Source organism: Cupressus sempervirens, chromosome 8, assembly GCF_028749045.1.
Source record: "Cupressus sempervirens isolate cs-2001-9-10 chromosome 8, ASM2874904v1, whole genome shotgun sequence".
Taxonomy (NCBI): Eukaryota; Viridiplantae; Streptophyta; class Pinopsida; order Cupressales; family Cupressaceae; genus Cupressus; species Cupressus sempervirens.
In genome coordinates, this window is record NC_143125.1 from 754,831,151 (window position 1) to 754,853,939 (window position 22,789).

The 22,789-nt window shown below is 37.3% G+C and overlaps 1 protein-coding gene across 3 annotated transcripts in view; it reads left to right on the top strand.

Annotated features, from left to right (window-relative positions):
- GLA1 (Folylpolyglutamate synthetase family protein) overlaps positions 1 to 22,789 on the top strand; it is a 261,863-nt gene that overhangs the window by 107,398 nt on the left and 131,676 nt on the right. For all 3 annotated transcript variants that reach the window (XM_089795217.1, XM_089795218.1, XM_089795219.1), the window contains 2 exons: positions 5,979 to 6,173; positions 6,414 to 6,513. In XM_089795217.1, coding sequence (XP_089651343.1) covers positions 5,979 to 6,173; positions 6,414 to 6,513 — 295 coding nt within the window. The remainder of the gene's footprint in view (positions 1 to 5,978; positions 6,174 to 6,413; positions 6,514 to 22,789) is intronic.

Consider the following 22,789-nt stretch of genomic DNA (forward strand, 5'->3'; position numbering starts at 1 on the left):
GCGAAAGGCCTAAAGATGCTTATATACACATTTGGGTAGAATACCAAGGGTATACTATAAAAGTATTGGGAATATTAATCACCGACCTTTAATATTTTGAGTGTCTGGCCTATACGGCTAAGTGTAACATTCCAACTAATACCCATCCTTCTCTATGCTTGGAGTTATTTTTATAAAGAACAAATAAGCTTGAGATATGAATGAAGTGAACGTTTATTTTCTTGTGTAAATTAAAAGTAATGTGAACCAATATGTAAAACGACACGAGTGATTCAGTTGGGACAAGTGACTGAAAATTCTATAAATAATGGAATAAGTGGGAATTTTACATTGAGGGGAGGCATGATAACCAATGTTCCATTCCCACTTGAACCATCCTCGGTGTGGAGATTATTCAAATATGGAAAATATTCTAAGAAGGCATTTTTGTGGGTGATAACATCCGAGACTATGAAATAAAGTCCAGACAAGGGACTCTTTCATTAAGAGGGAGTCTAACACTTCTTCAAAGGCAACATATGAGCCTAGAAGATTGATACTTAGAAGGAGTCTAGAAATACAATTCTACGACTGCATGATTTTGATGGGCCTGTTGGGTGAATATTTTGTAATTTGCAGTTTTGGTTAAAAATCCAGTCGCAAAATAGGATGACCAGTTATAGCGTGTGAGACAGAGTCTCTCCAAAGGGAAGACTTCCTCTTCTTACCGTTCCTTGGATCAACTCAAGGTAAGCAAGAAGTCAAGAGATTTTGTAAAATGGGTGTTAGCAATATCCTTTCTTCTTAACTTTCAAAAAAGAATCCACTTACTCGTGGATTGAGTAATAGGCAGGGTGAATGTCTAACTTTACTTCTATCAAAAGATGGAAACAGTGATACCGATAAACTTTCACTAACTCAAAGGCTAGCTGAAAATGTACTGGTTTGGCTCTAAGTGCGGTCATACTTCTATATGAAAAGCTTTACAATTAGGGCACAAACATTCCTAAAAGTAACAATACTTAACTATTTTGCGAATTAAGAAAGTATATGCTACAGACAAAGCTTCTAGCTATATACTTCCACAACCGCTCCCAGTCAAAGCTTTAGCTCCAATTGCTTCTTAAATCACTATGGTCTTTTATTGAACACACAATAATAACATGAATCAAGAAAATAGGCACAAATTATAGTCAAGGCTTCTAATTTGCTCTATCACAGTTGCTTCCAGTCAAAGCTTCGAATCCAATTGCTTATTTTATTCACTTTTCTCCCAACTTTGTACTACACAATCAAAGTTATGCTTGCACAAATGTGGCAGAGCTTTCTTGCATAGAACAAAAGATGATTTTTAGAATGAGGGGGCACTACTTTATGTAGGCACAAGAGTTGAGAAAAAGGTAGAGGAAAAAGTGGGAGCAACTCAACCAACTTTGACCTAGTCTAACTAAAAGAGAAAATATAGGGTTACATGCAACTACACATGCAACTCACATTACATCTTTCACATGCATATGTAACTTGCATTACATGTAATTACACATCTTCATGTAATACATCCTCTTCAATTACAGACATGAAAGAAGAAGAAGAAGAAAGACAGAAGAGAATTGAAACAATCCTAGGGGTTGTTCTGAAGGGCCTTGTACTTGGTGATGCAATCTCGAATGATCACAGGATCAGAAGTTCCTGTACTTTGTACCACTATATTCGCCTTGATAACCATGTTGTTGTGTCTTTTGATAACCTGTAACTATGATGAATTGTCCATTGTCATGTGAAAATTTGATGTGATCTAGCTTTTCTCTCTCAAGTTGTCGTGAATTCTCCTTTGTAGATCAGCACAAACTGGAGTCTTTGACACTTTGAAAACCTTCTTGATGGTGTCCAGATGTAAACTCAAAACAACTTTCCATCAGCACCTTTACCTCTTTTTTTTTTTGAAGTAAAGTGCTTGGTGCATGGGAATGCATGCAAATGGGGATTGCTGATTTCCAAAATGTGACTTGGGCTTTCAAGATGTCATTGCATGGAAAATGGAGTACATGTAAATGCAACATGCAACAAGAGATGAAGGATGAGATGGAAAGCAAAGGCGAATGGTGGACGAGCTTTTACATGTAAGTGCGAATGGAAGATGAGGTGCAAAGAATGGAAAGATGCAAAAAATGGAAAAACATGTATTTGCTCATGGAGGCGTGAATGCATATGGAGAGATGGAAATGGAAAATGGAAGAGGGATAATGAACTTTATAGTCATCTTTGGGGAAAAGGTGAAGTCAAAGTCCATGGAAGATGAAAATGACATATTTTTGTCTTTCCAAAGAATGACTTTTAATCAAAATAGACCTTTTTGATGCAATTACATGTAAGGCATTTCGTAGGAAAGTGAGATGAGTGAAAATGGAAATGGAAAATGGAATTACATGCATGTGCGGATGGCGAATGAGATGGAAAACATGTAATCACATTTTGTTGGATGAGATGTGAAGTGTTGCAACATGGAAAATGGAAGTGGAATGTGATAATGCTTTCCCATGAAGTGAAGCAAAAACAAGTTCTTGGGAAAGAACTTGCAATATTTCCAAAGTGGAGAAAACCGACAAGCAAACACAAAATACAAAAGCACAAAGAAAAACGTACCTTTGGAAAGTGATTCAAACATGTCAACACACAAAGCACTTCAACATGCAATTTCGAATTTGGGACTTGGGAAAGAACCAAAAACATGAAAATGAACAAAAACTTCATTTTTAAGGGAAAAATGCACTTTTTACGGCAAAGATTTTAACAAGTGGCAACCATCAAGTAATTACATGCATAAAATCAACAAGATAAGCATGAATTAAAGCAAGAAAGAAAGAGTCCACTTACATGTGCCAAAAATGAAGGAAAAAGATGCTCCGATGTTTGAAAAATTCTTCAAGAACACTTATTATTTTAAATAAGTATATCAGCATAACAATTTATATTAACATATATATTCTTACTTTGTTTCTAAACACATCCTTATGACCCAAAGTAAACTAGAGAAATTGGTGGAATTAAATCATGTGGCTGAAAATTGTGTTTTCTAATATTCTATTTATAGTCTTGTGATGTTTATTTTCATGATTGTTTTTCTTTGTGGATTGTTTAGTTGGCGAAGTTAGGATGTGAACTAGAGGCGATTTTTGAGATTTCTTTTATGATTATTTGACTGGATGTCATGATGAACTTTATTATTTGAATTGAGATTTATGTTTTATGAGTTTTATGCTATTGAGCAATTTTGAGAATTTGGGTTTTGAGAACTAATGTTTTTTTTGGGTTGCCTATTAAGGAATGAAATTCGATCAATATTACTTTTTGTGGTATGAGACACTATTGTGGTTTGCCATTTTAGAGAAGGTAGTCTAGGTGCATGTCTATGGGAGTGGCTTGCAATGGGGGTGGGGGCCCAAAGTGGCTATTAGGGTAACTCATTGTAAGTTGTGTAACAAGTGATAACATAGTAATTAAAATATCTTGCTTAGCCCTTTTCCTTGAGATACATTAAAAAAATAAGTTAGAGATTTTTCCTCGTCCATGCCTTGAGTGCTTCTATAGACTAAGAATGAGATGGAGATGATACCTTGAATGGTATGACTAGTTTCCTTGTCATCATGAGAGGGTATTCTGGTTCTGCATAGAGTCACTAGGGGGCTGAGGTCCTGAGAGACTGTTAGGGTAACTCTAGAGTTGACTCATGTGATGACACTCCATAGTTTGTAGCTTGAGTCTCCTTCATGGTTTTTTTTATATTTGCCTCTAGTGGTGTACTTGTTGGATATTGCTTCTAATGGTGTATTTATTGTGAATTGTTACTCATTGATTGGATGTCATTTATTGTTGACAATTGACTTTTATTAATGAATGATCAGTTATTCATTATTGGTGTTTTTTTTATTGTTGGAGTTAGTGATTGGTAGTTTACTTTTATTGATGACAATTGTTATCTGTTGGTCTTTGTGCTTGTGACGCTTGACATTGATTTTGAGATGGTTGTATATTTTTGGTCTTGGTTTTTGTATGTTGACTTGGTATGAGTGTCATTTCGATTTTGATTATCTCTTCTTCTTGAGTAGTTTGTGTTACCCTTGAGGTAGATTTGGCTATCAGGATTCCTCGCCTAAGATTATTTTATGATTTGATTATCTGTGTGTGGATCACACATTATCTCTCCTGCACGATGGGAGTGAGAGCCTGATTAGGTGACCACGCGGTCAAGAGGTAGTGTATGCTTACCATTTGGGTCCCTCTCAGATTGACAAATGTTGGATGCTCCTTGATACAATGGTACTATTATCATTCTTCCTCTTATCTTGAAGACTCCTATTCATTTGATGTATCTATGTGTCATGTGTTTGGAGATCCTACGGGATATTGTATTGTATATTGGTGTACTTGTATCTATTTTCACATACCCTGTGACATGTGCAGTGGATGTTATTCATTAGATGTGCTTTCATATTATTAGTTACACTTATGCATTTGCCTATATGACTATGTATGTGTTTATTCATTTTATGATTATGGACATTGTAACTGAGACTTAAACTTATTAATAAAATTTTCTCAAATGTGACTCAACGTGAAGGAACTCTTAAGGAATTGAAACTGTATTTGTAATTTCTTATGTGTATTTGATGTGTATGTAAATATTGCTTACGCATTATTGTTACTTTGATGTTGTTTAAACAAAATAAAAATAAATAGTTCAATAAACTTTGTAACATATTAGGTTTATTTCTTTTGGGTTCCCGAGTGGGGCATTACATGAATCTGATATACATTATTGTTATTGGTAAATCATCATTTTCTATATATACTTATCCATGTTAAATAATATACATTATTGTATATAATACGTATATATTTATTATTGTATATAAGATATATATTATAGTATATAATATATATATATATTATATTATATATATTGTAATACATATTGTTATTTATGTTAATATAATATTATTAATTGATGATTACACCATAGAGACATGTCTCTTCACGAGACATGTCTCTTCTCATATTTATATGAGATCCAAATCTGCATTTGGAATACACCAATTATAATGGCAGTGTTGTTACATTTGCAAAAAAACGATCCTTAAATACATGAACACTTAATAGGTGCAATTCCTTGTCCCCCTACGCTTTCTTGGGAAGCTCTCTTCAACAACCCACGAAATGAAATCCGGGATGAGGTCCTTAGACTCAGATGGGCTGATGGTCCACTGCCTTAGACAACATGGTTCAAGGAGAACAATTAGGACAAGTCTAATATAGTATATATTTTGAACTGGCTTGATGTATTGGTGTTGTAGATCTGTACAGGCGACAGATCATAAACTGTGTTTAATTTGGTATCTGGTGAACTCTAAAACTAGCTCTTGATGTATCAGACATAATGAATTATAATTAATAGGAAAAAATTATTATATCATAAGATAATATAATAATGATATTTAAATATAATATTTTAATTGTGATGTGTATCATAATAAAGATTATATAACTAATAATATGGTTAAAAAAATTACTAATAGAATAAGAGTAATTAAAATATAATAATATAATAATGATAAACTAACATTAATGTGTATGATAATTTTAATAAATCATATTTTAAGGAATTTATTATTATTATAATATATCATATTATGTTAATTATAATATCTATCTATCAATCTATCTATCTATAATATATATCAACACACACACACATTTTCAATTTCTGCCCCCTTTAATCTTCTCCCTCAATTTCTATGTAATCAACCTTAGTACTTCTAAGAAACTGATAGCACAGTGGTAACTTGTTCATTGCATTTTTTGATTGCTTTAGACAACTTGAAATATTTACAAGAAGAACTGCCTTTAATTTCCTTATTTACTTTTTGGATTAATTGGATGATGGAAGTTAAATTTGCATATTATGATGTTTCTAATTGAAGGAGCTTGTTTGATTCTTGTAGGTGATACTTGGTGGTCCATTTGAACCACAAATTGAGTATATTCTTCGCAAGGCAGCAGTTTCAATGAATGCACCAGTAACATCGGCATTTGGGCCTGGGATTAATAGTACAATCACTAAATTAGATTCCACAAGTGATCAACCATGTCAATATGTTGATATTTTGGTCAAGCCTGATGAAAATGATCCACAAATGGTAATCATTGTCATTTATATTAAACAATTAGAAAGAGATCCATGATATGGTGAGCTTTGTACGTGTCTTACTGTTCATTTTGTAGGCATCTTTCTAGATCTAATAGCTTCTAGTCATTAGATTACTTAATATTTCCTTTCTAGAGATATTGGTTGGTGCTGTATAGAACCAAGTAAGTATGATAGGATCAGCATTTCATGATATATTTTCCTGTCTCACTAATGGACATACTTTCTGTAGACAATTCAATTATTTGGTGTATGTCTTCGCATGATTGGGTACCACCAACTGCAGAATGCAGTTACAGCCGTATGTATCGCTCTTTGTCTTCGTAGCCAAGGTAATCCTTATTATGTTTCAACAATTCTTGACTTTGTTTATTTGTGGTAATTGATAAATTAGAATATCTAGGTTTGAGTTTTACCATCTAGTACTTTTTCACCAATTTATTTTTTGTCAATCTATTGAAATTGATTTCAATTTATGGGTATTATTGTCTGTAACTTATGAGTACCAAATATATTTTCCTTGTCATATTATCTTTTAAAATGTATCCTGTGGGCCGCTTCAGTTCTATTTGGATCCAAATTAGTTATTAGTTAACTAGTCATTTCTTGAATAGAACCTAGACTCTATCTTCATGGACCCAAAATTACCCACATATCACAATTAATAGAGTAGTAGAACCACGCTAGTTGGAGCATCCATCTCCACGCATAGTATTTTTTTGGGTCGGTAATAAATAGCTTATTTTATTAATATTATAATAATTACATTTGGATTCATTACAATATTCATTCTACTTTCTGGAGCATTAGGAAAGAAATCATATTCGGCTCACTAGCCATATTAAATACACGATAACAACAATTTATAATATCTATCCTAGATCTTAGCTTCGCATGAAAACAATAAAAGGTCAATACAGTTGCTTGTCTTGGCCAAACTTCAGAAGACTATGGTCACATATTAACCTTTTTGAATGGCACACAACTTACCTTTGTCCTCACCCTATCCAATCCGCACCTCGATAACACAATCATCCTTCTAATCTTCAAAAATCCCTGAAGCCATCATGACCTGTAGAAGATGATCCTTCACCTACATAAAAAGCCTTCCTACTGCCTTCTCCATCCATATCCAGTACTAAAATGTATATCGTGTTCACCTCACTCCTTGAGTCCTTTGTCATTCGAAGGCAGAACCAAAAATGCATATCATCTCTACCTAACTTCAAAACAATAGGTTTCGTCTTTCCCTTAATACCCATTATTCCAAAACCTAAATTTACTCTCTCAATTGCTCTTCCATCACAGAACTCCATTTAAGTTTGCTCTCTGCCCTTGGCGATTCCTCCTTATACGTGGCACAAGTAAAACCAATGCCTACACCTCACCTTTCGCTATTCTTTCTTGCACCACTAGTTCATTTTTAACCCGTTTCTAGGCCGGCAATTCATTTTGCATATATTGGAGTTTGTCTACTTTCCCCCACCATCTTAAAACTAGCACTAAACCATAGCGCCAGGCATCTTCCTTGTCCTCAAAACACTCACTCACATCAGATCATATGCTTGGAATCACCCATTCTAGGATTGATTCCAGGTCACCCAACAATTCCTTTTCAAATAAAGCTTCTGTGATTCTGCGCATTTCCTGAGTGCTTTCCCCCAACTCAAGCCCCCCATGCTACAAACATTGAGATGATATCAAATTTACACCACGTTTGATCTTCCTTTCTTGGAATTCAGGGCCTAAAACAAAGAGGATTACCTCTATCATTTCATCCATTTTGATTTTCAACAATCCCTTCATCCTTTCCTTGCTTAACGGACCCTTAAAGCTCTTCTGTTGTTTATCAGTATCCACTGAAAAGACTGCCTCCATGATTTAACAATTGCTGCCTTAGACACAAACAAAGTTAAATCCATAATCTTCCTACAAAAGACTTTCACCTACTAATTCACTCTGCAACTTTGCTGTGACACTTCACCAAAAAGAGTTGCTTTTTCATATTTAAAATAAAGGACGGGCTTGGCATTTATTAAATGACGTGCCACAGACAAAACTCAAGCCAAATATCACATCACTAGCTTTTCGATTTTCCATATGCTTTTCAGACATGGGAGGAGGAAATACTTGTCATTTTACCGCTTCAACAAGGGATTAGTCTGTTAGCACATTCATTCAGCTGTCACAATTTTTTCTTAAATTGTCTTCCCTTTTGTGTTTTGCCCATTCTTGGTCTTTGTTAATAACCATCTGAGACATCTTACATGACTATCCTTTGGTCGAATTTGCATGTGTCATTCACAGCAATTCCCTGTGTTCCTATAATGTGTTGTAATTGCCAAATTCCAAGGAATTTTGAAGGGGCATACTCAACTATAAAATCCTTTTTGCACTAAAATAAGCATATTATATCTTGTAATGAGGAGCCTAAACCCAAGAAATGCAATGAATTATGTTTACTGTAGGGGGTAAATAGATTAATGCACATAGACAATAGACAAGAACAACAATACTTTTATTATTTGCATATGCCAAAGACATTACATTATGTTTATGATGATGATTACAATGATCCTGGAGGGTGTATATATACTTTCTAAAGAACCTTCTTGAAGGGCCATCGGCTACATAACAAGAACCTTCCCGAAGGGGCCATCGGCTACATAGTATTTACCAACGACATACATCCTGTTGGCTACATAATATTTACCAACGACATCATCCCCCCGAAAAAGAAAAGTCGTCTCCGAACGACAACACAACAAAACTTAGAAACAACTAATTACATTCATTCATAAAAAAAAAACAACATAAACATCATGAAGTAGAAAGCTGTCTCTGATTGTGTAGACCGATTGTGTCGTAGCTGATACACTTGTTCCGTTCGGACTTTTAAATCAGCTCTGATCTGGGAGTTATCCGCTACCTCCTTTAGCATTAATGTGACCTCATGGCATTCAACTTCTTTTTGATCATGCGCTTTCTTTGCTTTTTCCTTCTCTAGTAGCGCCACTGCAAGTTGTTGATCTGCTTCCTACTTCACTTGTGCAATTTTCTCGAGTTGTGCTAATAGTGCTGTCCGCTTTGTTTCCCATGCAATTTGCTGGGTGGCAAGTCGGTCGGCCATCTCCTCTCGAGCCTTCTTTGCAGCCTCTCGAGCTTCTTGCCCAGCCTCTGCCCATCCTCTCTTTGTGAGCATCAACTCTGCCAGACACTTGCTTCTCTTGGTGATGTCACTGAGGCATGAATGGATATCCTTATCCTTTTCCTCCGCTACTGGTATAGGACCTTGTGTCTGTACCTTTCCATCTGCTTTCTCTAGTGTTGCTGCACTCTGATCCTCTACCTCCAGTGATGTAGGGACCTCGAAACCTTGCTGTATGACCAAATCGCTTCTAACTGAAGGTCCTCTCGCATAGGAGACTGAATGGAAGGATCTCTGGTAACAGGGGCAAGTAGTCGTCGTCTCAAATACTCACTCGCCTAGCTTGCTTAGCTAATCTGTGCGGCTGTTGTCGCTTGGTGTTCAACTTCTGGCATGCTCAACTCAACACTTCGATTTGCTGCATCATCCAACAGTGTGTCGGCTATCGTGACTACTGCATCTGTCCCAATCATCTCTAACCGGACCTGGTCTTGTGCCTTTCCCTGACCATCTCCTCCCTCCGTGGCTGTCAACTCTGCTACTGGATGTGGCTGAGGTAGACTTACTGCTACTGATTGAAGTGATCCCTGTTCTTGAGGTACGAAGTTCGATTCCTGAACCACTAGTTGAGGTTGTGTTCTTGTAGGTTGCGTGCCCGCAGGTGTGTCCGTTGGTGATGCTGTCTTCCGGCTTCCTAAAGGTTGGGCAGCCGCTAAATGTGAAACTAGTCCTACTACTCCTACTGCTGTCCGTGATTTGGGGTATAGGGTGATTGGGGTCATAACCATTGGATGTCTAAACTGCCCGAACCCTAGGATGTGAGCATTTGCCATAGTGTGCATATGTGGAGCTGAAAACGATGGCGTAACTGTTATTGGTGCCGATGTCAACTGCTGCGGAAAGTGAAGTGGGGTCGCTAAAATCACCCTGACTTCCTCATCATCTTCCTCCTCATCCTGCTCCACCTCCTCCATTTCCTCTGAGTCATCCTCCTCACAAGATGTATCTTGCCAGCCACTGTCGATGTTTCGGATTCCTCCATCTCTTGCCGTACCCTCTTCTGGCCAACACCTTTTTGCCCTCCAGGTGTGTTTAAATGCCTCCACTACATTATTGGAGGCTTGTCGGGTACTGGCGGACTTGGCTAGGTTTCCAACTTTTCTTTGGGTATCATCCTTGCAGTTGCCTCCAGAAAGAGTCCGATGGCATAGTGTGGCATGTAAAATGTTTTATGCTGCAATGTCATAAACTCATCAATGCGTGTGGCCAACAGAGAAGCCCATTCATAAACCCTCCCATTCATGAGTCCGTTCATCATACTGACTGGCGGAAAGGAGATGTCTGACGCCCTACTAGACCCTATAAGTCTACTCCTTATCATGTCCATGAGACACCTCCAATGGCCTTCTCCAATGTCAGATTTCCGGGACCTTCTTCCCCTCAAGGTGTTAGTAAGGGCATCTTTCTGCTGCTGTACGTGATCCTTGCACACTAATTCCACTAGCTTCAATTTTCTCTCCTTGTCCATCTTTCTTGGCTTACTACCAATTTTCTTTCCTCCTTGTGCCATTCTTGGTATGCCGAATACCTTGGTAAAGTCAGTCGGTCGGAAAGATACCACTCCATTGTATCCCAAGTACAAAATTGTACTTTTATGAGAGTGCTTGTCATATGCCTCAATCATGATACGCAAGACACCTTCGAAATCTCAAATATAGAAAACTGGCATTCGGATTACCTACTCTACCTACGCCTTTCGTATGCTTGCTTTGACGAGGTGTTCATCCAAATTTTCATTCTACCATTTCTTGCATTCAACCCTTTGAATGCTACGTTCTGTGGTGTTATTTCTACATCCGACTGGTTCTGCACTTTGGCTCTTTGTTTGCCCTTGTTTTTTCTGCTAGGCCGTGCTCCAGAAGGTCCTGCTTGCGTATTTTGACTCATAGCTGAATTGTGATCAAGTTTCTTCCCCCAAGCCCTTTTTCCAGCTGACTGCATACCTAATACTCCTTTGTCAGTATGTGAAATAAATTACTGTTCAATCAGTTACTTTTTTGGACAACTGTCTACTGCAAAAATTCCCTCTTGACCTTCGATGGTACCAACCCTAGGCCACTTATGTATTTTTATTATTACTTTTCTGCTTCTTTGCTGGTGTACCGTACGAACACTATGCAGACCTGTAGCAACTCAATGCACCCCTCTAGAAACAATTCATAGGCCACTGGAATTTACTTGCAAGTTGCAAGCCTCCAAATTCCATACGCAACCTACCTAGGCTTAGTTGTAGTCACTAGAGATGATCACTGACAAGGTGGCCCTAAATTCTCAAACACAGGCTGACACAAATATTTAATCGTAGGTCCAACACGCCATAACCTAGTTGATCTTGTACCTAGATATGAAATTCTCCTTCCTTCAGTTGTGATAGTCGACTCCTTCCTTATGCCTAGTGTATTAGCTGCTCATACGGTGGACTGAATGATTCAATATATTGATGAACCCCTTCAATCAAATAGCCCTTCATAAGTTCACAACACTTCTGCTGATAGATGTACTGGTACCTTGATACTTATTTATCCTACGTATGGTGAAAATGGTTTGGATGTCGTACCTGATTTTGCCATATGGTACACTCAACTTCACACATGGTGTTGACTTGATCATCGTATGGTGTCTTCATACTGCCGTACAATGACTTTAATGAATATTTTTATTTATTTATTTATTTTTTTTCAAATTTTTTTCATTATTTTTTTTCCATTTTTTTGCTCCTCGATATTCGGAAACGACGAAATAGTTCAGGCATTATATATTTTCAACTTGGACCCATTCACTGTTTCCGGAATTTCCTGCCCGTCCAACGTGCGTAACTTTATTGCTCCGTTAACACCTACTTCCCGGATTTGATATGACCTAACCCATTTGACTTTAAACTTGCCTGGTTTGATTTCGTTCTAGCTGTCATACTTCAACACCAGCTATCCTGGCTGGAACTTATTCAGTTTCAGGTGTTTATCATGCCATGCCTTGCGCTTGTTCTGTGTCACCTCCGTAGCCTATTGTGCCAATAACCGCTTCTCCTCAAGCTTGTTTAGATTATACAACCTTTCCCTCAGGCTTTCCATGTCGCTTAACTTATTCCCCAATGCGGTCCTTAGGCTTGGTATCATGAATTCTGCTGGTACTATTGCCTCCTGTCCGAACATTAACTGGAACGGTGTGTCCCATTGTCACCTTGTGTGCTGTGCGATATGCCCAAAGGGTAGAGGGCAGTTTTTCCTCCCAGTCTTCACCTTCAACTACACAAGACTTGTAGATAATTGATACCAGGATCTTGTTCATTGCCTTAGCCTGTCCATTTGCTCTCGAGTAGTACGGGCTTGATAATGAATGATAGATCTTAAATTCAATAGTGAGGAGTTGGATAACATGGTTAATGAAGTGTCCTTTCCTATTACTTGTCAACTGCAGTGGAATCCTGTACCTAGTAATTATTTGCTCATAAATAAATCTTGCCGTGCTTACTACCGAGTTATCTAGTAGTGCGCGTGCCTCCACCCACTTGGTCAGATACTCCGTCGCTACGACAATGTATCAACACCTTCTAGTTTTGCTCACCTTTAGAGGTCCGATGAAGTCCATCCCCCATCTTTCAAAGAGTTCCTATGCATGTGAGGAGTTAAGTGGCATGAAGTCTCTCTTTAGTGGCTTCCCGACCCTTTGGCAAGTGTTACACCCGATGACCCATTTGCGCGCGTTGTTGTACGCTGTTGGCCACCATAGTCCTACCAGTAATATTTTTCGTGCTGTGGTATTAGGTCCCATATGCCCTCCTGCTGGACCCTCATGTGCTTCCTTCAACACCCTCGGTATTGCCTCCTTTAACAGACACCATCGCAGGATGTGATCAGGTCCCATCTTGTATAGTAATCCATTGATCAATTGAAATGTACGGCTCCTCAACACCAATTTCCTTCTCTCATTTGGTGGCATTTCACTCGGAAACTATCCAGTCGAAAGGTACTCTCCAATGCTCGTGTACCATTTGACAATACTGCAATTTGAAATAACTTTGCATCAGGAAAATTGTCGTTCACTCCGTCTGCCAGTTTTTTTGTTTTGAGACGTAATAGATGGTTTGCACTGACATGTTTCTTCCTAGGCCGTACAATGATCTTGAAGGTGAACTCCTACAACAAAAGTAACCACCGACTAATTCTTCCTTGGATGATAGGTTTATTAACTAGATACAACAGAGCCTAATGGTCGACATAGCATACAAACGGTGTTGCCAATAAGTAATGATGAAACTTCTGCACAGCATAGACCATTCTTAAGGCTTCTCGTTCTATTGTATTGTGATTCTGTTCTGCTTTTGATAGTTGTCGGCTGGCAAAATATGTCGGGTCGGGTGATCTAACTTGTGGCTACCTATCTGTGCTAAAGTTGCTCTGATTGCATAATTGGATGCATTGACGTGAACATGGATTCCTTGTTCCAATCTAGGTATGCCAAGGTAGGTGCTGTGGCCAAGCGTACCTTCAACCCTTCAAATGACTCATCCTGTTTCTTCTTCCACTTGAACAGTTCTCCTTTGCATGTTAACCTGTCCAATGGGTATGATACTTTGGCAAAGTTTTTGATGAATCTTCTATAATAGCCTGTGTCCGAGGAATGACTTTACCTCCGTTACATTTGTGGATGGCTGCATTTCCATTATGACTGACTTTTTTCAGATCTGTTTTCATTCCTTCCTTACAAACTATATATCCGAGCAATTTTCCCTAGGGAACCATGAATCTGCATTCCTTTGGGTTTAAAGCTAGTCCCGCCCTTCGACATCTTTCCACGCATTCTCCCAACGCCGCCAAATGTTTGTCTTTGGTGCTGAATACAGACCAGTCATCCAGGAATGCTTTAAAATTTTTGATAGACATTTTGTCGAATATGTGCAATATGATTCTCTGGAACATTGCCGGCTCATTGCACAGGCCGAATGGCATCTAGTTGTATACGTACACCTCACCTTCTACGACAAATGTCGTTTTCAGTTTGTCCTCCTCTGTTATCGAAATTTGATTGTATCTCGAAAATCAGTCTATAAAGGAATAAATCTCATGTCTTGCGACCTCCTCCAATATGCTGTCTGTGAACGGTGTTGGGAAGGGGTCCTTGATTGTTACCACATTGAGGCATCTGAAATCGACACATATCCTGATTTAGGTGCTATCCTTCTTCAGGGATATGACTATGGGCAACACCCATTCACTAGTTTGAACTTTAAAAATAATACCGGCCTCCAGCATTCGGTTGATTTCTTTTGAAACCTGTGCTACGTAATTCTTATTCATCTTGTAAGGTCGCTTGCATATAGGCATTGTACTTTCGATCAACAGAATGCGGTGAACACACAGCTCTGGCGGTACTCCTTTTAGATCCTTATATGTCCAAGCGAATACATGTCTGTATTCCAAAAATATTTTAAATGCCAATGCTTTTAGTATTGGATCCCAGTTATCCCCCACCAGTATGTTTTTTGGTTCAACCTCATCTCCCAAATTCATGGTTTGTAGTGTGGCTTTGTTATATTTGATCGGCTTCCCCTCATCGAATTCGTGGGTAGGCGTTTCATCTAGCGGTGCGTCCCCTTCTTTTATTTCCTTGAACTCTTTTGGAAATCCATCTCCGTTGTGTCCTTCCTTTATCGTTAGTATGTTGCAGCTTTGGAATATCTCATAGTCCTCCATCTGCCAGTGGAAAAGGCTGTTCAACAAATCCAAATCATTGTCCGTTGATCCTCCTTCCAACCGTAGGACTCCTTCCTGATCTAGTTCCATATGCTACTTCCCTTCATCCTCTTCTTTGGAATCTAATGATAGAGCTTCTTCGCCCACCATTGCATTTGTAAATCAATGATGAATTTTCGTCCTTTGCTTTCCAGTGATAGTGTATTCCTTGTCCAGTCATGTTTAACTTTTGCTTGTATGAGCCATCCTCGGCCCAGAATGGCGTCATATCCTCTCCTTTTCAGTAGGATGATGACGAAGTCAAGTAGGAATGGCTGTGTTCCAATCGTCACTGGTTGTGCTATCAGGATGCCGAGAGGTTTAATGACATGCTGATCTGCTGTTAGCAACTGGAATGTAGGTGGCCACAATGTCGACTATCCCAACCTCTTCTAGGTATCCTCCGGTAACATATTCACACCGGACCCTCCATCTACAATTGTGTTTGTTAGAACAGTTACCAGAATTCCCATCTCGACGATCGCCGAATGCCGTCCAGATGTGAGGGCTAGCAGCATCGGGTCCTCTGTACATGCTCTACTTTCCTTCTCCCTTGTTCTACTAATAATTTAGTAGTTGGAGTGATGCTTGTGAGTGCCAATTGGAGTTGAGGCATTTTGAGTAGCAGATTGTTTATTTTGATTGGTACTTTAGTTTGTAATATTTGCCGTACGATGTTCTATTCCGCGCAATTTCTTGTTGAAGTACCAGTAGTGTCCTTCAAGTGTGCTTTCTCCGCTTGCGTCGTCTTCTCAATTTCTGCCCATGTTTCCTCTAATCTCTTCTTTTCCTCCGTTGGGTTGGGGTACAATTTTGCTTGCTTTTGTGTGATTGCCAAAACCTCCTCTTCGTCCATCCCAATGGTGATCAAATTCACTCTTGATTTCGGGCACTTGGAAGCTTCATGATTTCCAGGACCACACCATCTACATAACAACTTTGGTGCATTTGCCATTGTACAGTCTCGAGCAAAGTGGCCCCATTGAACTATTGGGTGGTCATTCGCATCGTACTGAATTTGGCTACGACTCCCATTATTATTGTTGGCATTGTTGGTGTTGTTTTGCCCTCGTCTATTATTTTTGTACCCTCCTGACGTGGCACCCTCATTACTAATGTTTCCGTTTCCTCCTGACGTGGAAGCCTCCTGTATCAGGAGCACTTGTTGAGGTCCTCTTGTTTTCATATTGAAGGGGCATTCTTTTGTGGAATGTCCCATGATCTGGCAAATCTCGCAGAATCGGTTCTTTGGACAGGATCCCTTCGTGTGACCTTTTGTCTTACATTCTGTGCACCATAGCTCGTTTCCCTTTGTCTCTTTCTGCATGTTCTTAAATTCCATCATTCAGATCATATCCTTTTGGAGAGCTCGGACCTTCTTGCTGTCCTTTTTGTCATCGCTGCTATCTTCTTCTGAAGATGCGTCATCATCTGAATCGGATGAGCTACTCTTCTTCTTTTTTGTTTTCTGGTCACTTTCTAAGTTCATCACCTGATTGTATGCTTCAGTGTATGACGATGGCGGCACAATCTTCATTTTCTTCTGTAACTTCAGGCGTAGTCCTTCAATGAACCATCTCTTTTGTAGCCCATCTGCCGGCTTACTTTCCATCTTGTTTATTAATTCCTTTAATTTTATGGCATATACTCGAACTGTTTCATTTTTAACTTGCTTTGTGTTGTATATCTCTGCTATGATCTCATTGTCGTTGCGCAGCAATTGAAATTCGGTGATAAATTCCTTTTTAACTTCCGCCCAATTGGTTTATTTTTGGGGATCTGTATCAGCAAATCAATCAATTGCTACACCCCTTAGGGTTGCTGGAAATTGTTGCACCCATTCATTTGTGTCAGTTATGCCATTCGCCATCCAAATTGTTTCGCATGTCTTATAGTGTTTGATTGGATTGGCCGTTCCATCACCATCAAACTTTGGCAACTTCTCTTTTGGTCCTACCATTATTACTTGATTTTGTGTATGGGCGCTGTTCGACACGGCAACATTGGTGCTGTTCTGCATTGATACCGACATTTTGCACTCTGGCATCTCGTTTTGTATTCCAACACCAACGCTCTGCACTCTGACACCAACACTTTGCACTCCAACATTGACGTTGTTTTGGGTAGTCGTCTTATTCCCAACAACTGCGTTGTTTGGTGAAGAAGGGTCTTCGTTAAGCGAAATTGTCCATTCTGGAAGTGTATTGCAGACAAAAAGTTCACTCCACACTTGTGCTCCCTGGGCACTTCGAGTCGTGCGAGTTAATTCCCTTTTGTCTGGATTCTCTTCCCTCAGCGAATACAGGTTCAAAAATTCCTCCCTTGCTTCTTTCGCCAATTCCACCCGTTGTCGAGTCTCCTCCAACAATTACTTGGTGCTTTGGTGTCCGTTGGCAATCTGCTGAAACCTCCATCTGCGCTCGGCCTCTTGTGCCAAAATTAAATTTTCTTGTGCGGTGCATATTCCATCTTTTCCCTTTATCTAATTTCTATCCTTGTTAAGCTGATTTGGCATTAGTCTTCATTCCTCTGCCTTCGTTCCAAGTCCATGGGGCAATGGTGCCAAATGTTTACTGTAGGGGTAAATAAATCAATGCACACAGACAATAGACAAGAACAACAATCCTCTTTTTATTATTCACATATGCCAAAGACATGACATTATGCTTATGATGATGATTACAATGATCCCGGAGGGTGTATATATACTTTTCGAAGAACCTTCCTAAAGAGCCGTCAGCTACATAACAGGAACCTTTCTGAAGGGCTCGTCGGCTACATAGTATTCACTAATGACATACATCCTGTCGGCTACACAATATTTACTGACGACAAATTACCTAAAACAATATCAAATAAACCCAATGAGTTATGAGCAGAAATATGATTTCCTGGATTTCTGAAAATGGAAGTTCAATATTGAGAAATTGCATTCCAACACTAAAACAACAGTCCCAAAAAGATCAAACCACAACGAAAACTAAAAGCCACATCAAAATACTTTATAAATCTTCATTATTTCCAAACCCAACCCATTAACTGCAAGCCAAACATTGAAACCTCAATCTGCAAGCTACAAACAAGTAGGGTGGATATTTTACCACTGAAACCTGCATCACTAAAGAGGGTTTTTGTCCTTAACCAGCACCAAGAAAAGTCTTCAAGTCCATTCCAGCAGCATTTCTCAATTTTAGAATTAAAAAATGACATTGAAAATAGCATATGCTAAAAATTGAATCACTGCCAAACACATTGATATTGCTGGCTGGAGCTTTCCATAGGACACTTAGTCTCCCAACAAAATGCGGTTAGCCTAAGGGAACCCAGAAATAGGCTTATGGGAAGCCAAACTATCTAGGTGCAAGAAGGGGACATTGCAGACGTATAGAAGCATTTTTAATGGTTTGTTACTACAAACTATGAAAACATTCTAAGTAAACCAAAGCTATATATCATTGGAGAACCCTAATATGCATGCTTGAACCCTATTATTGTGTAAGAGATGAAAAATGAGACGATCTTAAGGGATCAAAATTATTGAAATCTCCAGATACATGCATAGGGTGTTTGATCAGCTATATAGAGGTTCTTTGTAGTCAATTGCACTTGACCAAGTGAGAACATTGGGGTACGTTAACATGGCCACAATTCAAACCTTACATTTGGTGTTGTTGGTAAGGAAAGTCTTGTTCAGTTTTTTGTTTTTGGTAAACATGGAGTTAGGAACTGGCAAGGTCACTACTAGGGGACTTTATCCCCTTTCAAACATTAAAAAATGTGTAATGTCTCCTTTTTGGGTTAGTAAAGATTGATTATTATTTAATCAATCGCAATGTTCGTACTGGTCATTTCAGTTATCAAAGGATATTATTAATTGGATTTACAACCAGAGGATATAGGTTTTATCCAAGTTGCATAGACACCATCTATGGACTCCCTCAGTTTATTGGTCCAAATCCATTTCACAAAGATTTGCAAAATGCTGACCCCTACCCTACATTGGGATAAAGATTTATTGGATTGGATTTATACAAGCTCCTCCTTAGTAACATTATACTCTTCCTTCTTTACCGAAATTGTAGTAGGGTTGAAATGTAGATATCTATTCCTGATTTTGCTATTATAGTTGATATTACAATGTCATTGTTGTAAATGATATTAATACTACAATTGTTCTACTTATTGTTATATGAGAAATATTTATATATATATAGATGTCTATATCATATAGATATAATATATCTTAGAATCATATAAGATTATTCATTTCCTCCTCCTTTTGAAGAAATCTCATTGTATTCATATTCTGCTTTATAATCATAATCTATTCGAAAAGTCACACCCCTTCATAATACAACCCACGTGAAAAGTCATAACCCTTCATACTTTCAACTCTTTCCAAAAATCACAACCCTTAATAATCATAATCCTTTTAAAAAGTTACAATACTTCATAATTACAACATTTTTAAAGAGTCACAACCATTCTTAATTATGACCCTTTCAAAGAGACATCCTTTTAATATCATTGATAGCTTTTGAGAAAGTCACTTTCTTGTTTTCTTCACATTACGTTTCTCTTCCATTATTCCTTCTTTTACTCCTAGTTTTTCATCCTCTTCCTTCGCCCTTTTTGAAATGTGTTTGACTCTCTTTTATATCTTACATGGTTACAGGACTCGAACTCGCCTCTGACTTGGAGAGTCAAAACCTGACTCGGACTCGGATTTGGTGACCGAAGTTGACAAGGATTCGGCATATTGAAAACCCATGAAATTCAAAGATTTCTAAGGATTTAAAGATTTTTTTCATACATCATTTAGTCAATTAACGTCAAATACACAATAATTCAGATAAATAGAAGCTACTTAACACTAAAACACAATTTTCCATAGATCACATAAGTATAACAACGGATTTTTAAAGGAAAAAAACTGAATAACATAATATAAAGTTAAGCATAGTGTCACTATCAAATGTCTACAATATATGAAATCCATGGAATCAAAAGTTCAAAACATATATCAAAATATCAGCTAGAGTGTAGAAGACTAAGGTTCATAATAGCCTATGCCTTCCCATGAATACGCCTAAGATAAGTCATGGAAGACTCAAATATTGAGAAATATGTTTGTAAAAGCTTATGTGTGCATTGTAGACAACAACAGGTCTCTAAAGTATGTCTATCAATTTGCTTGGTGAAACACAACCTTTAACGGTAAAAATCTTTTAATAACAATTATAGTTGGCTTACAAATTTTTGCCAAGAAAATGATCAAGGACATAGCCAGCAACACATATACACGTAAGTCTGAAAGTATGTACAACACTAGAGAGTTCTAAAAAATAAATCAAAACTCATATACATCATTATAGAATTCTAACACAAATATATGTAAATCTGAAAATATCTGTACAACATTATTGAACTCTACAATGCTGAAAGCGGCTTCTTCATAATGAAACCTGGATAGTAACCAATAGTGGTAGTGAGCCTTCAATTTGGGTAACTATCCTTCATTTTGAGATACAGGGCTATTCAGCTGTGTAATTTGCTATAACTTGGTTAACGACATTTGAAGATTTAAACATTAAATTTTCTGTAATATTCAAGATTTTCAGACGTAAATTTGAAGATTTAAGATTCAATCCTTAATAAATTCTTGACATACCAAAACATCATTTTCAGAATTAATATACACTCAAAAAAAAAACACCTAGAAATCTTGTATCTTTTATTTTTAATTTTTAATTTTTTTATAAATTTTATAAATTTTTTTGGGAGAGTCTTGGGCTTGGGACTTGACAAGTCCCTGGACTCGGCAAGTCCACGTGGACTCTGCCAGGACTCGCCTGAGTCCGTGTCCAGAGGCCATTTGCCTCGGAAAGGCCGCCTCTACCTCGGACTCACAGAGTTCCGTAACATTGATATCTTATTTTGAAGAAATTGCATCTCTTTATTATATATCTCTTGACTTTTCATTAGATTTGGTTAACTAATATTATTTATTTACTTATTTAGTTTCTACGATATTATCTCATGTAGTCAATTTTATTTATTTATTCATCTATTGTGATTTTATTATTATTTATTTTTACATATTATAATAATATTATATTAATTTTAAATTTTTTTATATTAATACTAATTTTAATGTAAGCTTTTATTATCGTTATTTATTTAATAATATTATCTTATTTTATTATTATTAAAATTCTATGTTAAAATGGGGACATGACAAAGTGCAACCTAGTGGGGTTTGAACGTTTATTGCAAGAACCTAAGTAGCTGGTGTCATGCCCCTTGTTTTGATGTCTCAGATTTGAAATACAACATATAATTGAATAAAAAAACAAAAAAATTCAATATGCTATTTATAATATATTATTAATGGAATATAGAGTAAAATAATAAATAAATAGATTGATTAATTAATTAACAAAAATAGCAATATAAATCTATTATTAATAAAACAATATCATACCTTCTTCCAAAATGCGTGACTCTAGAAAAGGAAAGATATATTTTGTAATAAATCACAAGGGAAGAAGCATTCTAACATAATTTGCATCTTACCAAAAGAGAAATAAAACATAAAATATGGATTACCTAATCATAGACATTCCAAGTGGTAGCAGAGAAACTTTCCTGCCGTCTTGTGTTGAATAGTATATGGAAACATATTAAATGGATAGATAAGAATAAGACAACAAAACAAAAAGGCATGACACGAACCAATCCTATTCAGAAAAAGGACAAATACAAAGCTGTGGACTAAAAAGAAAAGGCGTGAGTAATTGTATCACTCATAGGCTCAATCAATTAATAGTGAACCATCAAAGAAAGTGAAAAGCATACAAGAAAGGCTTCTAAGACTTCAATAGTGGATGAAAAGAATAGACTCCAATGCTCTAAAATCTTTATCAGGGAATGGAAATGAGAGAAAGTGGATCAAATAAAATAGGAATGACTAGAGAATTGGATTGAATGAACATTACAAGTCATGGTCATCCATATTGTATTATGTTTTGTGAATAGAGAGTGAATTTGGTATTTAAAAGGCATGTATACAAGTCCATTAGTACAAATAACAGAAATTAACTGAAGAGACATTGATGGGGGATGATAGATAACAGTGAAAGAACTCCTTTAGGTAAAAGATCACAGTCATGAATTGATGCTGGATCAGAAAATTAGTATTCAGTCAGTAGTTAATATACAAGCGACAACTAATATCAAACCAGTGACCAATATTGGGATTGAGTTCCATATTATTGTGAATAGTATCTTAACATTATTCACAATGGAATGCAAAATGATAAATATTGCAAGGGAATATTGTTAGAAGTGGACTTCCAACAGTGACTAAAAGAACAAGTATTGTGCATAATCACGAGACATGGGATAAGATATAGTCAGTGTATACATATTCTTTGTTGAGGGCGTGAGTTGCCAAGGTGAAAGATGTGAAGACATAAGTATGCGGGAATGTTTTGATATTCACAAGTCTGGTGAATTTTAATGAGGCGACAGTCATTATTATGCCTTCATCTTTCAATTAAATCAAAAGTTGACTCTGTTGGCTACTAATTCCAGGGACACTGGCATCTGGAACTTGCATATACCATTGCATTGTGAATACATTGACAACTGTTAGTGGAAGGGAAT